Source organism: Pseudopodoces humilis, chromosome 4, assembly GCF_049639895.1.
Source record: "Pseudopodoces humilis isolate 2021_Gansu_Grassland_sample_001 chromosome 4, ASM4963989v1, whole genome shotgun sequence".
In the NCBI taxonomy this organism is placed as follows: Eukaryota; Metazoa; Chordata; class Aves; order Passeriformes; family Paridae; genus Pseudopodoces; species Pseudopodoces humilis.
In genome coordinates, this window is record NC_142203.1 from 387,794 (window position 1) to 403,239 (window position 15,446).

Sequence of the window (15,446 nt, forward strand, 5' to 3'; positions counted from 1 at the left end):
TTCCTCTCCCACTGTTCCAGCTCTTTTTGAAAGGTTTTCAGTTTCCTAGAGGTGGGACAGCCAGCTCTGCCTGCAACAGATCACAGGGTGCATGCAGAATTAGGCATTTATGTATGTGTGTGGGGTTTATATGGAAAACACCGAAATGGGAAACAAGGGATTGTTTCCAGAGCCGGGGTGACCCTGTGGCTCAGCTGCCAAGGGCTCCCGAGAGGTGCAGTGCAGGAACACAGCACCACCACCTTCAGAGGGACCAGGGAGGGCTGGGGGACTCCACACTGAACCACAGTGAACGACACATCCTTGTTTATGGGTGCTTTTAATTGATAAAAACACGTTGTGGCCAGAACTGTGCACTTTGTTTTGTAAATAAATCCTCTCTGGGGGTCTCCATCTCTCTGGTGCCACTGACCCAGAGCTTGGAGATCGCTGAAGTGTCTGAGGGAGAGACTCCACCACATCCACTGGGACCGGGAAGCAGGAATGGGAAAACCCCAGCAGGATGAGCCTGGAGGCATTGCACTGGAGAGCAGAGGTACTCCCGACTCTAATCCATACTGATCAGGGAGGCAGATAAGGTGTCAGCTCAAATGATACCCAGCTCAGCTGTATAAAACAAACTTTCAAGCAATTATTAAAAAAGAAAAGCAATTCTGCTAGCATAATCTGACAGCATGCTGATGGTACATCACGATAAAGGGAAATCCCAGCTGAAGCAGCAGAATGAATCCCACGTGGAGCAATATTCTGGCGTCTATACCTCAAACTCCATGTTCCCTCTGCCCACAAATGTGTCATCTTTACCTGTCTGCCTCTGTGCTCATTCCAAAGGCAGCAGAGCTGTCAAGCTCACGGCTCCCTTGGGCTCCTCTGCCCCGTACCTGCAGCCACAGAATGTGCTCGAATCAGGTCTCCAGACAATTCAAATCTGGGTTAATTAACGAGCAGAGTCGGTTCAGTGCAGTGAGAGGTGGCAGCTGACCCATCCCTAGGCTCTGGGACGCCCCAAAGCTGCCACCAGAGGCTGTGGGGGGAATTCACACCAGAACAGCTCCCGGCGTTGTGGTGTGTAAGAATGTCCGTACCTGAACACGCAGGTGTGTGCACGCAGACCTGTGTGTGAGCACCGATGTGAACACGCATGTGGATATCGCAGCACCACTGAATCCATTAGGCTGCACAACTCTGACATCACTGACTCCCACCTTGTCCCCAGCCCAGAGCCCTGAGTGCCACATCCAGAATTCCCTGGACACCTCCAGGGATGGGCACTGCAACCCTCCCTGGGCAGTTCCAGGGCCTGAGCTCCCTTTCCATGGGGAAATTCCTGCTGCTGTCCCCCCTGAGCCTCCCCTGGCCCAGCCTGAGGCCGTTCCCTCTCCTCCTGTCCCTGTTCCCTGGGATAACATCCCAAATCCCCCCGGCTGTCCCCTCCTGCCAGGGACTTGTGCAGAGCCACAAGGGCCCCCTGAGCCTCCTTTTCCTGTGCGGGAATGTCCACATGTCCGTGTACGGGCGGACACGCGGCTGCGGGGATTCCGTCCGTCCTGATCGACAGACAGACACGGACACACCTGCGCGCTCAGGGGCGGGGCCGGGGCGGGGCCGGGCGGGGCCGGGGCGGGGCCGGGGCGGGGCCTATCCCGGGGCCCGGCTGTTCCGGTCCGTCCCGTACTGTTCCCGGCTGTCCCGGGCAGATCGCGCCCGAGCGCGGCTGCCGGGGCGCTGGCGGGCGCGCGGGCGGCGGCAGCGGCCATGTCGGTGTTCGTGACACGGCGGATCCCGCCCGGGGGGCTGCGGGTGCTGTCCCAGGCCAGCGGGTGAGCGCGGGCGCTGCAGGTCCCAGCGAAGGTGCCAGCTCGGGTCCCGGTGCCGGTCCCGGTGCGGGTTCTATAGTGCGGGCCCCGGTGCTGGTTCTGTAGTGCGGGTGCCGGTGCGGGTCCCGGTGCCGGTCCCGGTGCGGGTCCCGGTGCGGGCCCCGGTGCGGGTCCCGGTGCGGGTCCCGGTGCCGGTCCCGGTGCGGGTCCCGGTGCCGGTGCCGGTTCCAGTGGCGGTGCCGCCGCAGGTGCCGGGTGCAGCAGTGGGACTCGGACGAGCCGGTGCCGCGGGCCGAGCTGCTGGCGGGCGTGGCGGGGACGCGCGGGCTGCTGTGCCTGCTCTCGGACCGCATCGACCGCGAGGTGCTGGACGCGGCCGGTGCGTGCGGGGCCCCCTTGTCCCCCCCGACACCCCCGGGCCCTCGGGACAGGCCCGGCAGCGCCGATCGTGTCTTACAGGGCCCGACCTGAAGGTCATCAGCACTTTGTCGGTGGGCTTCGACCACCTCGCCCTGGACGAGATCAAGAAGCGGTAACGCTGCCCCGCTCCTCCCCTGCTCTGTCCCCCGCCGGCTCTGACACCTCCCGGACCTCTCCCCCGTGCCCTGCACCCCCCTGCGCTTGTCCCCCGGTGCTGGAGCCTTCCCCCCACACACCCCACACCCCGCTGGTCCCGGTGGCACGGGGTTTTTCACAGAGTGCGGCGCTGGGTGGGGTCCGCTACCTGCACCCCTCTGCTGCCGGATCATGGCTGGGGTCACCCCACACTCGCCAGGCCCGGAGAAGCCATTTGGGTGCTGGGCCGAGGCAAGGACCAAGTGGGAAAGGGTGTGGCAGGAGGGCCGAGAGCCGAAGGGATGTCCCTGGGTGGGTGGGACAGGCACAGTGCTGGCAGCCAGCCTGGGGACGCCAGCCCCAGAGCCCCGTCTGGCTGGCAGGGGGATCCGTGTGGGGTACACCCCCGACGTGCTGACCGACGCCACCGCTGAGCTGTCCGTGGCCCTGCTGCTGGCCGCCTGCCGCCGGCTGCCGGAGGCAACAGAGCAGGTGAAGAGGTGAGTGAGCACTGGGGTCAGCGCCAGAGCTGTGCCCCGCGGGCTGGTGACGAGGGGCTGGTGTCTCATGCAGCTCACACCGAGCACCTGGGCTGGGCTCTCAACTCCTTTCCATGACTCCTGCTCCTGTCCCGCTCTCTCTGCCAGTGGTGGCTGGACAACGTGGAAGCCCCTGTGGATGTGTGGGTATGGCCTGTCCGACAGCACCGTGGGCATCATCGGGCTGGGCAGGATAGGTAAGTCCAGTTCAGAGATTTCTGCGTCTGCAGCTGTGCCAGGTTGGGTTTGGAGCATCACCTCCAACTTGGGCTACTGGAGGGTGCCCCTGCTGGAGGTGGAAGAGTTGGAGTGAGGTGGTCCTTGCAGTCTTTTCCAACCCAGACTGTTCTGGGACTCTGACTCAGCCAGGGTGGTGCCCTGGAGCTCACCTGTGTAAACCCCCTGAGCACAGCAAGTGGAGCCGTGCAGAGCCTCTCCCAGAAGCTGTACTGGCTCGGCAGCCTCAGGCTCAAAGCCTCAGGTGTGCCTGTGCTCCCGCCACCTGCAGCCCCAGCAGCAATCTGTGCCTGCCCCAGTGCTCAGTTACACAAATGCAGTGGCAAAGTCCACGCAGCGCTCGACACCATCCAGCTGTGGACTTTGCCAGCAGGCAGCCATTCCTGTCCTTGCTCCCCAGGGCAGTGTTCCTGGGGGTAGCCACGGGGTCAGTGTCCATGGGCCCCTTTCCACAGCAGAACCCTCCAACCCCACCCCACCAGTCAGGGCTGGGAGCAGCCAGGAAGGAGGGATCCCACTGCAGCAGCCCTGCAGTGGCTTCAGGTGCTGGTCCCCACAGGTGCTGTGGAGCAGAGCAGCCCAACACCTTTCTTCCTCACTCTTAGGACAGGCAGTTGCCCGGCGCCTGAAGCCGTTTGGGGTCAGGAAGTTCCTGTACACTGGCAGTGGCCCAAAACCGGAGAGTGCGGCAGAGTTTGGGGCTGAGTTCGGTAAGGATGGCACCAGGGCAGGGGGGGTGTCAGTCAGCAGTCGTGGAGCACCGTGGCTGGGACAGCTCCAGGGGTGTCACTCACAGGGTTTGTCACCTGCAGGGTGGCCAGTGGAGGGAGGGCTGGGGGGGCTGGGGGCTCCTGGGTGTACCCAGTGCAAGGGGAGGAGTGCCCCATCCCAGACCCCACAGTGGGGGTGGCAGGGAGGACCCTGCCTCCTCCGAGCCAGGCAAAGGCTGGGCATGCAGGGGTTCATCAGACCACCAAGAACTCCAGCCTGCCGCTGATCCTGCCACTGCTCCCCTTCCCTGTGTCTGTGCACTGGTGAATTGCTGTCAGTTTTATTCCCACAAGGAAGTTGGACACAGTGAACAGAGGCAAAACGTGACAGCTGCTCGTAGGAGGAGGGGAGGGTCTTGTGGACTGTCCCCATGGGGCTGAGTGCCCAGGTGACCTGCTGGGAGGGCAGGAGGGACTGCTCCTGGAGTTCTGCTGAGGGAAGGTGTTGGCTGCAGTGGGATGTTTCTGTGCTTCTTCCCCCAGTCCCTCTCACGAGGCTGGCCGAGGAGTCAGACTTTGTAGTGGTGACTTGTGCCCTGACGCCAGCTACCCAGGGGATGTGCAACAAGGACTTCTTTGGCAGGATGAAGAAGACTTCTGTGTTTGTCAACACAAGCAGGTACTGGCAGCCCAGAGGCGTGCCTGGGAGAGTGGCTGTTGCCCTTCCACGCTGTGAGTGTAGGGGATCTGCTGGGCTGTGAGTGCAGACAGCACAAACAGCCTTTGTGGCTGCAGCCACTGGCTACGTTTGCCCAAGGCCCCTTGGGATTGAACCAAAGGCAAGATAAAGTGTTCAGGGAGCACCCAGCTCTTCAGCTCACTGCTGGGAGGTTCAGGCACATCCAGAGGGGGTCTGACCTCTGCTTAGGCAGCCCTGGGCAGCCTCTGTCTCTGTGCCCTGGGGGCCAGCAGGCCCCTCAGCAGTGACACCAGCCCCTTGCAGGGGGGCTGTGGTGAACCAGGAGGACCTGTACGAGGCACTGGCCCATGGCCAGATCGCAGCTGCCGGCCTGGACGTGACCACTCCGGAGCCACTGCCTACTGACCACCCCCTGCTGTCCCTCAAGAACTGTGGTGAGTGTCTGGGGTGGTCAGACCCCTCCTGCAGCAGGTGCTGCCTCGGGGGCCCAGAGACGGGTGTGACAGGGACCCCTGGGCCCCACTGGTGGCAGTGGGCACCAGAGCACAGGACAGACAGGTCAGGTGTACTTAGGTGGGCTACTGTACAGTGCAGGGAGCTGCTGTGGAGTAAACACTCATCAACATGATGTCAAACAAGTGTGGGGAGCTGTTTTAATTTTCCAGAAAGCCATTGAGATAAACTCAGTTTTAGTACCTTCATGATGGCTCTTCATTCAGTGTGTGAAATTCATGGAGGTTCTGGTACCAGCAGGTGCATGAATGAGAAACCAGCTCAGCCCTGTCCAGCTCAGGTATTCTGTGGGCTCCTGGGCACAGACTGTGCTAGAAAAGTTTCCCACTGGCTACAAGTGGGCTGCTGGGCCTGCCTGGAGGAGTCTTGGTCTCAGGAGTGCTGCTGGGCTAGCCAGGCTGCAGCGTGTTACCTGGATAGTTCCAGGCATTGGGAAGGTGGGACATTGGGCAGGTCCAGGACTGAGACCTGTCTTTGGAGGAGGATGATGCAGGTGAGGAAGGATGGCTAGGAAGGAGCTTGCTTGGCTGGTGTCTCACAGGATGTCCTCCCTCCAGGGGGATGGGGTTTCTGGAGTAGGAAAAGAATGTTCCACAAAGAAACCATAGGGACATCCATGAAAATTTGGAACAGCCCATGACTGTCTGTTTCTGAAATACAAACCTGTAGCTGTTGTTTTAGCTTTTTGCTAAAACTCATTTTTTGTTTGTTTGCACTGTTTCTCAAGGTAGGCAGTGTGAGGAGTGGTAAGAGCAGAGCCTTTCTGGAAATATTTGCAGGACTTGGAGATTTGAGAGCTCTGAAACCAGACCAGTCAGGATGTAATTCATACATGTGTATTTATTGAATACATTACTTATACCAGTAATCCTACACATTTATTAATGCACAAATAACATCTCCGTGGACACTGTCCCTCTGACAGCCCTGAAAGGGGCGGCTGGGGGCGTGTGAAGGTGAGAGGTGAGCAGTGTCCCTCCTGTCCCTGCAGTGATCCTGCCGCACATCGGGAGCGCCACGTACGCCACCAGGAGCACCATGGCAGTGCTGGCAGCCAACAACCTGCTGGCTGGGCTGCGAGGGGAGCCCATGCCCCACGAGCTGAAGCTGTGATGGCCAGGCCCTGCTCGAGCTGAAGCTGTGGTGGCCAGGCCCTGCTCCAGCAGTCGTGGGACGGACGCGGCGCCGAGGCCAGCCTGTGTCCCCTCCCCTGCGGTGGCCAGGAGCCATTAAAGAGAAGCAGCCAATGTGTTGTGCTCATGTCATTTGAGAACAGGCCCAGTGCTGGAGCGTGCTGTGGGTGCCAGCAGGCCATGGGGAGGGGTTGGCCCTGGACTGGAGAATGTTTGCCAAGCTGGAACTGCCGTAAGGGAGCTGCTGCAGCAGCATCCATCCTCAAAACCGGGCTCCTGGTCACAGGGAGAGGCCAGGAGTGCCTTAGCTGGGCTTGTAGCCAGGAGGGGAGGAGAGGTAGCAGCTTTGTCCATGCAGGCTGCTGCTGCCACAGGAGCTGCTGCCAGCCCACACATCAAGTGGTGCTATGATCCTGTGCCTGAGGGGTGTAAAGAGAAGCACAAAACAGGCTTTTGCAGCTCCCCAGGAACCTCCAGCTCTGCCTTTTGTATCCATAACCAATTCCAGGCACAGCTCCAAAGTGGATGGCAACCTGGAATTCCCTGGGAGGTTCTGCTACCCCTTTGTGGGTTCTGGCTGCAGCTCCCCTCGTGTTTCTCAGACATGCAGTGACATTTGTTGGTGAACAGGAGAGTCTGAATGGGGCCTGAGCCTCCAGCTGTCAGGAGAGGCCTGATGGGCACATCTCAAGGGGCTTTGGGGATTCATGTGTCCTGCAGCCACTGTCCCAGTTCCATAAATTAGGGGCTGGAACCTGGAGCACACCTCTCCATGCCACCAATCACAGAATCATGGAATGGTTGGGTTGGAAGGGACCTTATGGATCATCTCATCCCACCCCACCTACCAGGGGCAGGAGACCTTCCACTGTCGCAGACTGGTCCAAGCCCTGTCCAGCCTGGCCTTGGACACTTTCAGGGCATGGGCAGCCACAGCTGTGATGAGCCCGGGGTCCAGGTGGCCCATCCTGCAGGATGGGGGTGGATCTGCCCCGGGGTGTGTGCTGACCTTGCCATTGCCCCTCCCTGCCCATCACCGGTGACATGTGGCAGACAGGGCAGCCCTGTCACAGCCCAGCCACAGCCACCAGCCACGCAGTGCTGCCCACCCCAGCCACCCCACAGGTGTCCCCACAGCAGGATGGGGAGGTCACTCTCACCGGTGTTAAACCAGTGTCCCTCCAGCTCCGAGTGCTCCCAATCCTCGTGCCAGGGAACATTGCACACCTGGACTCAGGTTCCTTTTGAGCAGTGGCTCTCCATCAGCCATCCTCCTCCTGTTCCTCCCAGTCCCATCACAGCACTCCCTGGTGTCCAGGCCTGCAGAGGACACAGGAGCCCTTTCGGCACGCCCAGGTTAAGCAGCGGTGCTGGTGGTTGACCCACCCTGCTGAGATGGATTTGTGCAGGTTTTCCCACTGCTTTGCCCCAGGACAAGCCCCACTGCCCCACAGCCAGCTGTGCCTTCACCCTGCAGGGGACAGACGGAACCAGCACTTTTTGGGGACAGCAGCACAAGGGGAGGGAGCGAGGAGTTTGCAATGGGCAGGAGGGAAGTGTCCTAGGGTGCGCAGCTGGCGGCAGCAAAATCCCGGTGTGGGGAGGGAGCCAGAGCACTGCACAAAGCCTGTAACTGGAGCTAAAGCTCACCCAACACACCCTATGTCTCTTCCTGCCCCACAGCAAGCATCCCTTGTGCCAAACTCTGCTGGCGTTTCTTGGATGCTCAATAAAGCACTCTCTGATATCAGTCATGGCTGTTGGGAGTTGCCCTGCAGCACGCCTGGGAGGGATTCTGACACATTTTTCAGTAAGTTTTGATTCACAAGCATGGCTGATTGCCTTGTGCTGGCCTGTCAGTTCCAGAGGTTTGTAGCCTGGAGTGAGCAGGAAATGCTTGTGGCCATGGTGGTGGGGAGGAAGGGAGTGTGCTCTGAGCATCCCAGCTGGCTGGGGAGTTTCCAAACGACGCAGTGGAAATCAGGATTGGCTTTGCTGTGAAAACCCAGGGCTTGAGTCCAGTGTGGGAGCTCACTGGTCTCCAAGATTCCTGAGTGTTGACACTGAAGATTCTGCTGTTGGTGGAGCTGCTGAAGGACGGTGACCGAGTATCCCAGAGGTTCCTGTGCTCCCTGATGATGGCAGGGAATGACCTGGTGTCTGAGCAGGTGCGTCAGATTGCCCAGGTGCATTAACAAACAGACAGGAGCTGGTAAATCAGCTGCTACAGGGACTGGGGCCCTGGGCTCAGGTGTCCATATCATAACTCCTTTGAGACAAGCACCTCCTGCACCTGTGACATCCTCCCAGGAGGAATTCAAGAGCAGCAGTGACCACGGATCATGAATTTTACAGCTGCTATGCAGATACTGCTTCGTTTAAGTTCTTACAAAAAACTGTACCAGGGACAAAATTATTACCAAGGTCAGGTTCATACGATCCCTTTTGCAGTCACAATTTTTTTCTGGACAGGCTGGTGTGGAGAGCACCAAACCAGTGAAGCCAGTCAGACACAGCAACACAAAAATGTAGGGTTTATTTCCAGGTGTTTTAGAACAGACACCCCGACACCTCCATGCGAGATCCCACTTGCACAGTTCAATTCTGAGCACAGTTCAGTGGCATAAGCTCTCCAGGCTGTGGGGTGAGACACCTGCACTGCAGCAGGCAGCTCAGGCCCCAGGTGTTTATTTATGCTATTCCCAGGAATTTATTGCTTCATTCAGGAAGACTCAGAAAGCCATGAAGCAGCTGCAGGCTCCAGGCCTGCCACTGCCCCTCTGCACATCAACTGACAATGGCATTTAAAGCTGCTGCTTCCAAAAATGCTCCAAACTCTTTCTGACAGAAAGAATACAGAAGTCCTCCTGCACTGACATTCCACATAAAAAAAATTTATAAGAACAGTTCAAAAGTCCAGTTAAATGTTCATCTGCTCATTAGTTCCTAATTAGTCTCCTTGCACAAAGAGATGCTTTATTCCCAAACACTGTAAAATTCAACACATTTGGACATGCTACAGGAAACTGACAAAAAAAGCAAGCCTTGTTTTTAAAAAGCAAAACACTAGAAATGCAATGAAGACAAAACAGTGTTACTTAATAAAGCAACACAAGAAAATATAAAAGTACAAAATACTGCATTTTATTGATATTTGGGAGAGTGTTTATGCAGCTCAATGCTGTTAGTCCCCAACACTGAAATTATTTAAAACAAAACACAGCATATCCCACTGCTTTAAAAAAAATGTGTTATTGTAATGCTTAAAAAAAAAAAATATCAGGAGCCAGACATATGACCATTAAGTAAACCCTCTAATAAAATGTGAACATTTTAAAGGAATGAATCCAACCATCTCCTGGGTTTCTGCATTCCTCAGATGGTCAAGGTGCAAACGACACCCTGCTAGGGCAGGTGCAGCAACTCCTCTGTCTCACCTGAGCAGGACACACTGCAGCCCTGAGCCAGCCCCTGCTCGGCTGAGCAGCATTTATCATCAGCAGAAGTGCTCTGAAAGTTTATTTTAAAACCTAAGAACACTGAGCACCAGTTCGTGTGCACCTCTGACAAGGGAGAAAGGAGACTGCAGGCAGTGTTAGGTTATGGTGGCACCAAAGAAGAGGAAATTAAAAGGAGATTTACATGACTCACATGGAGAATGACAAATTTCTGCTGCATGTCTACAGTGCCATTTTTTAAAATTAAATTTACATTAGCTTTTTTTAAATGTATGGGGAAAAGTACTTTTATGACACTATCCTAGGTGGATGTGACAAGGACATTTTACAGAACAGAAGCCAGCAGTGCCCTGGCAGCCAGGAGGGCCAAGCATGTCCTGGGGGTATCACTAGCCAGGTGAGGGAGGGGATTGTCCTGCTCTGCCCTGCTCTGCCCTGGGGCAGCCTCACCTCAAGTGCTGCAGGCAATTTTGAGCACCATCATATGAAAGACGTTAAGCTGTTAGAGAATGTCCAAAGGAGGACATGAGGTTGGTCTGGAGAAGCGCTACAAGGAGCGGCTGAGAGCACTTGGTTTGCTCAGCCTGGAGGAGACTGAGGCCAGACGTCAGTGGTGTCTTCAACATCCTCCTGAGGAGCAGCAGAAGGGCAGGTACAGATCTCTTCACTCTCGTGACCAGTGACAGGACTTGAGAAAACGGCTGAGGCTGTCAGGGGAGGTTTAGGTTGGCTATCAGGAAAGGTTTTTCATCCCAAGGGTGGTCTGACACTGAACAAGCTCCCCAGGGACAGGGTCACAACCCCAAGGCTGCATGAAGCAAACAAGTGTTTGCACATTGCTCTCAGGCACAAGATGGGATTGTTGTGGTATCCTCTGCAAGGCCAGGGGCTGGACACAATGGTCCTGAGAGGTCCCTTCCAACTCAGCACATCCCGTGATTCTGTGCAATATGGCAAACAAGGATTGCTCTGACCTAGGAGCGACTGGATCCAAGGACAGATCCACAGCTGCAAAGTCACTAAGTGTGCAGAGCAGGAAATTAAAGCCTGGAGACAAGGGAAAAAGACAACGTGCTTACGCCACAACGGGGACCAGATGGACTGTGGGCATCTGGGAACAGCAAGATACTGTCTTACGTGGCAAAAAAAGCCATCACAAATTCCCTCTCCTTCAAAACAACAGACAAAGACAAGCTCTGTTCAAACTTCTGCGTATATAGAATTGTAACATAGGAGATACAAACTGGTTAAAATACTGCTAGGAATAGCACAAACAAGAGACAGTACTTCACTTACCACTTAATACTCATTTCTACGGAAAAAAAAACCAGCCAAACATCCAAATCTTGCTGTCTTAGAGTTATATGTACACCTGGCAGTCCAAAAGTTACTTGTCTGGGTTTTAATTTAAGCACCTTGATTACACAGTGTCCTTTACTACAAAACAGCCAAACATACATTCATAATCCTAGAACTATTGTCATAAGTAGCGTATTTTAAAGCATTATGTCAGACAGGTGCAGCCTAAGCTTTTTTTCTCTTTTAAAGGTAAGGAGTCTGCAGCACTGTCCTCACATAATGCAGCAACTCAGGTTACAGTAATCATTTAAATGCTTCCACTGTTACAAAATGCTCTAGAGAGAAAAAAAATCAAAACAAAAAGAATCGTGCACGTCAGTTTCTTGTTCTCAAACCGTGCTATATCAGGAGACCCCCGTGCTGTCACCCCTCTGCCCTGCAAAGGGGCTGCTTCGCCGAGGGGGTCACATCCCCATCCCCGCCGCGCGGCTCCCGGCGGCGACACCCGCGAGGTAGGTACCGGATATCCCCAATGGCAGAGCCAAGACTGTGTGTGGCACCGCAGCACGCCGGTGTCCGCCCGCCGGAGCATCCCCGCCCGCAGCGAGGCTCCTCCAAGCCCGGGGCAGCAGGTTACAGCAAGCTGCTGGGCAGGTTGCTGCTCTGCCACCTAAGGCAGGTGGTCTTAGAGTGTTTGTAGAGGTGGCTGGACTGGCTGAAGCGCTTGCCGCACTTGAGGCAGGCGTAGGGCTTCTCCCCCGTGTGCACACGGATGTGCTTCTTGCAGTCCGTGAGCGTCAGGAAGGTCTTGCAGCAGATCTTGCAGGCGTACTTGCGTGCGCCCTCCACCACCAGCACGTTGTGCTCCGACAGAGCCTTCTTGCACTTGGACAGGACGTCGGCGGACGCCCGCGTCAGCTGCGGCGGGCCCGGCTGCGACAGGTGCCCGCTCTCGAAGGAAGCGCTCCCGTTCATCATCAGCTGGGACCCCGAGGAGCTCTCCTGCAGCTGCGAGCCCCGCACAGAGGTCACCACGGGCATTTTGGGGGCAATGCGGCGGTAGCCAGGAAAGCCACCAGCTCCACCTCTCACTGAGCCCATCATGGCCCGGGACAGTGAGTGCAAGCCCAGGCCTGAGCGAGGGAAATCCATGCCGAACTGCTCCGCTGCTCGGTACCCGGAGGTCTGCACGCACGGCAGACCCATCACATCCTGCATGGGCCTCACAAAGTGGGAGTCTGCGGGCTCACTGAACGGGTTCTCAACGTGTGAGACGGCAGCAGATGAGTGGCTACCGGTGGGCCCTGACTCCGGGCTCATCAGATAAGGGGCGTCACTGTCCATCCTGCAGTCACTGGTGGTGTTGGGAATGTTGTCGTCGTTGTTTTGACTGGCACCAAAGCCACCTCCCCTACTTTTATTTAAAAAATTTGAAATGCTGAAAGAAGACTTGTGCTCCAGGTTGTTGGACACCTCCATAATGTGGATGTCTCCCACCCTGTCAGTGCTGGACTGAGGGTCCGAGAAGCTGCGGTCACTGCTCTCGGGACTCAGCTCTATCTTCTCTGCACTCACCACTCCTCCTTCCACCTCCACAGACTCGCTGCCCTCCGCCTGGGAGGTGACATCACTCACCTCATCCTGAGGCTCTGGGGAGCTCAGGGGCTCAGACTTCACCACCACCCTCATGTGCTCCTTCTCATTCAGGCTCACCTCTGGATTTTCACACGGGAAGTTGCTCTTCTCAGCAGCAGCCTCCTGGTCGAAGCTGGTTTCCACTTGCGTGGCCTGGGATGCCATGGACATCTGGGAGATGTTTCCCCCGCCGTTGTCTGACTGGCTGGGCACTTGGGCATCCTCCTGAGCACCAAAAGACTGGTCAAACATGATCGTGTTGTCCTCCTGGTTATCAGCAACCGTGTCGGCCTTGGAGTTGTCCACAATTTTCAGTGAGTCCGGAGAGAAGAAATCCTCACGTGAGTGGACGACGGGCTGCCCGCTCTCTGCGGCCACATCGGACACGGGCTCGTCCAAGGCGGGCCGGATGCGCTGGCGGGCGCGCTCCTCGGAGGACTGCTTGCGCTTGTGCAGGCGGCGGATGGGGAAGGCGGCGCGCTGCTCCAGCCCGCCCCGCAGCGCCGGGCCCATGGCACCGGGCGGCTCCTCGGCGCCCTGCGCGGAGCCCAGCGCCGAGCTGACGATGCTGAGCCCCAGCTGCTGCAGCATGAAGGAGCGCTGCAGCCGTGCGCTCTGCTCCTGCGCGCGCTCGCTCGGCGGCGACAGCGGCAGCGTCCGCGTCGTCAGGTAGTGCTTGCAGGCCTTCACCACTGAGTTGAGGTGCAGGTGAGTCGCAGCCAGCAGCACGTCCATCACGTTGCTCTCCCCCAGCATGAGTGTGGACGTGTACATCATGTCGATGAGCGCGGCGAAGGCCTCGGCCGTCACCACCTCGCTGTCCAGCTGGATCATGTTCATGGTCTGGTCGCCCTCGGCCACGGTGAAGAGCGCGCGGAAGTGCGTGCTGCAGGCGGCCAGCACGGAGCGGTGCGCCTTGAAGTGCCTGTTCCCCACCACGATGACGCAGTCACACAGCTGCCCATGGAGCCTCTGGTAATTGAGCTGCTGGAAGACTTGTTCAAAGTGCCCTGGGAAATCCATGATCCTGCAAAACAGCAGAGACTGCTACATTATGGGCCACCAAGTTGATCATTGGGATAGAGCAGCTCTGCTGTGAGGAAAGGGGAAGGGAATTGGGATTGTTCAGCCTGGAGAGGAGAAGGCTGCAGGGTGACATAACTGTGGCCTTCCAGTTCTGAAGGGGGCTACAGTGGAGGTGGGACAAGACTATTTACAAGTGTCTGCAGTGAAGGAGAAAGGGGAGCGGGCTCAAATCGAAAGACGGTAGCATTAGATGGGATTCCTCCCTGGCAGGGTGGGCAGGCCCTGGCACAGGGTGCTCAGAGCAGCTGGGGCTGCCCCTGGATCCCTGGCAGTGCCCAAGGCCAGGCTGGACATTGGGGCTGGGAGCTCCTGGGACACTGGGAGCTGGCCCTGCCGTGGCAGGGAGTGGAACATGACAAGGTGCCCTTCCAACCCAAAGTGCTTCTGTAGCTGAAGTCCTGTTCGGGCTGCAGTGAACCTGGCTGAAAGGTGACAGATGAAAGACAAACAAAGAGTGAGTGGTCTGACTTCACCACCACCACATGGGCACAGGATCAAAGCCAGCAGTCTGGAGAACAAGAAAAAGCAGTGAAAATCCAGGTTCTGCCACACAGCTGACCTCAGCAACACCCATGTCACAGGCAGCTGTGCTGGAAACTGGACAGCATGGGTCACCTCACACCCGCAAATAAAACATTTAATCCTGATTTGTAAAAAAATCTGATTACAATATTAACCTGCTGCTCCCTCTGATACACTGCTCACACAACCAGGTAACCTTCCACAAACACTGGGGCTGCTGGCAAAACACTGCACTGCTCAGCAAGACAAGTAGGCAAGAGTCAGGGGTGGCTTCTCCCTAAAATTTTATTAACAGAACATGGATCATATCTTATTAGATTAATTTCAAGACTACATAGGTGACCCTCAGCAATATCTCGACTCTTTCTCATGAAAAAGCAACGAAGTGTAAGATTTGGTGAACAGAAAGGCTTCATATCCAGGGCACACACACAGAAGTTTCTGTGCTCACATTTATTTTCCAACAGCAACACGACAGCATCAATGGACACGAGACCATAAAGCAGCAAAAAATAAAAGGTCACATGGCCAGAATCATACTTTACAGGAGGGATCAAATGTAAGTCTGCTGATTCAGAAAATCCATCCACAAACATGGACGTGTTTTCTGCTTTTTCCTTCTTGACCATCACTGTCTTTGCTGGCCAGCACAGGATCATCGCTCTGCACAGGATATTCCAAGAATCCCACCGTGTGTCCTCGGATGGAGTCAGAATAGGGAGATATTCACCAGCTACAACCGGGGATATGAATGCTGAATATTCAGCACGAGAAAAATTAACTAATTTAAAGCCTGCGAAAACTCCGGAACACGAACTGGCTGCGGGATAACTAGGGGTCTCCTGCTGAAAGCTGCTCTTCTCAAGACAGCGCCTTTTCTTCCCCTTTTTTTTACCTTTACGCATCACCTGGAACACCCAAGATTTGTGCCACTGCCAGAGAAGCATCTGCATTTCAGCGCTGCATTAGCACCGGCGCAGACACACCCGGAGACTCCGTTTTGGGTCGCACACGGGACATAAAGGGGAGTCCAAGAGCCCCGGTGCCGCCCCGACGCTGGGGGCCACTGGTCTTCGCCTCACCACCGTCCCCCGCGCTGCTCACCTGCGGTGTCCGTGCTGGAAGGGCCGTGTGAGGCTCAGAACGGGGACTGAAATCAGGATCAGGATCGGGATCGGGATCGGGATTGGGATCGGCCCCGGCCCCGCTCCCGCCGCTCCGGCCCCGCCCGCCCCGCCCCGC

General features: G+C 56.6%; 2 protein-coding genes across 3 annotated transcripts; one reads left to right on the forward strand and one right to left on the reverse strand.

Moving 5' to 3' along the window:
- The first annotated feature begins 1,688 nt into the window (after nt 1-1,688).
- On the forward strand, nt 1,689-6,318 carry GRHPR (glyoxylate and hydroxypyruvate reductase). The gene is made up of 9 exons (XM_005529468.3): nt 1,689-1,820; nt 2,066-2,196; nt 2,277-2,349; nt 2,756-2,872; nt 3,020-3,108; nt 3,754-3,858; nt 4,402-4,537; nt 4,862-4,992; nt 6,063-6,318. The coding sequence occupies exons 1-9, from the start codon at nt 1,756-1,758 to the stop codon at nt 6,182-6,184; spliced, it is 969 nt and encodes a 322-aa protein (XP_005529525.2). The 5' UTR covers nt 1,689-1,755; the 3' UTR covers nt 6,185-6,318.
- Nucleotides 6,319-8,764: 2,446 nt separating this feature from the next.
- ZBTB5 (zinc finger and BTB domain containing 5) lies at nt 8,765-15,421 on the reverse strand. Of its 2 annotated transcripts, none has more exons than XM_014258252.2 (2): nt 15,309-15,421; nt 8,765-13,623 (listed from the first exon to the last, which is right to left on the reverse strand). In XM_014258252.2, the coding sequence occupies exon 2, from the start codon at nt 13,617-13,619 to the stop codon at nt 11,595-11,597; it is 2,025 nt and encodes a 674-aa protein (XP_014113727.2). In that variant the 5' UTR covers nt 13,620-13,623; nt 15,309-15,421; the 3' UTR covers nt 8,765-11,594. The 2 variants fall into 2 exon arrangements, with proteins under 2 accessions (XP_014113727.2, XP_014113728.2); XM_014258253.2 differs by lacking the exon at nt 15,309-15,421 and adding an exon at nt 15,100-15,295.
- Between the last annotated feature and the right edge of the window lie 25 nt (nt 15,422-15,446).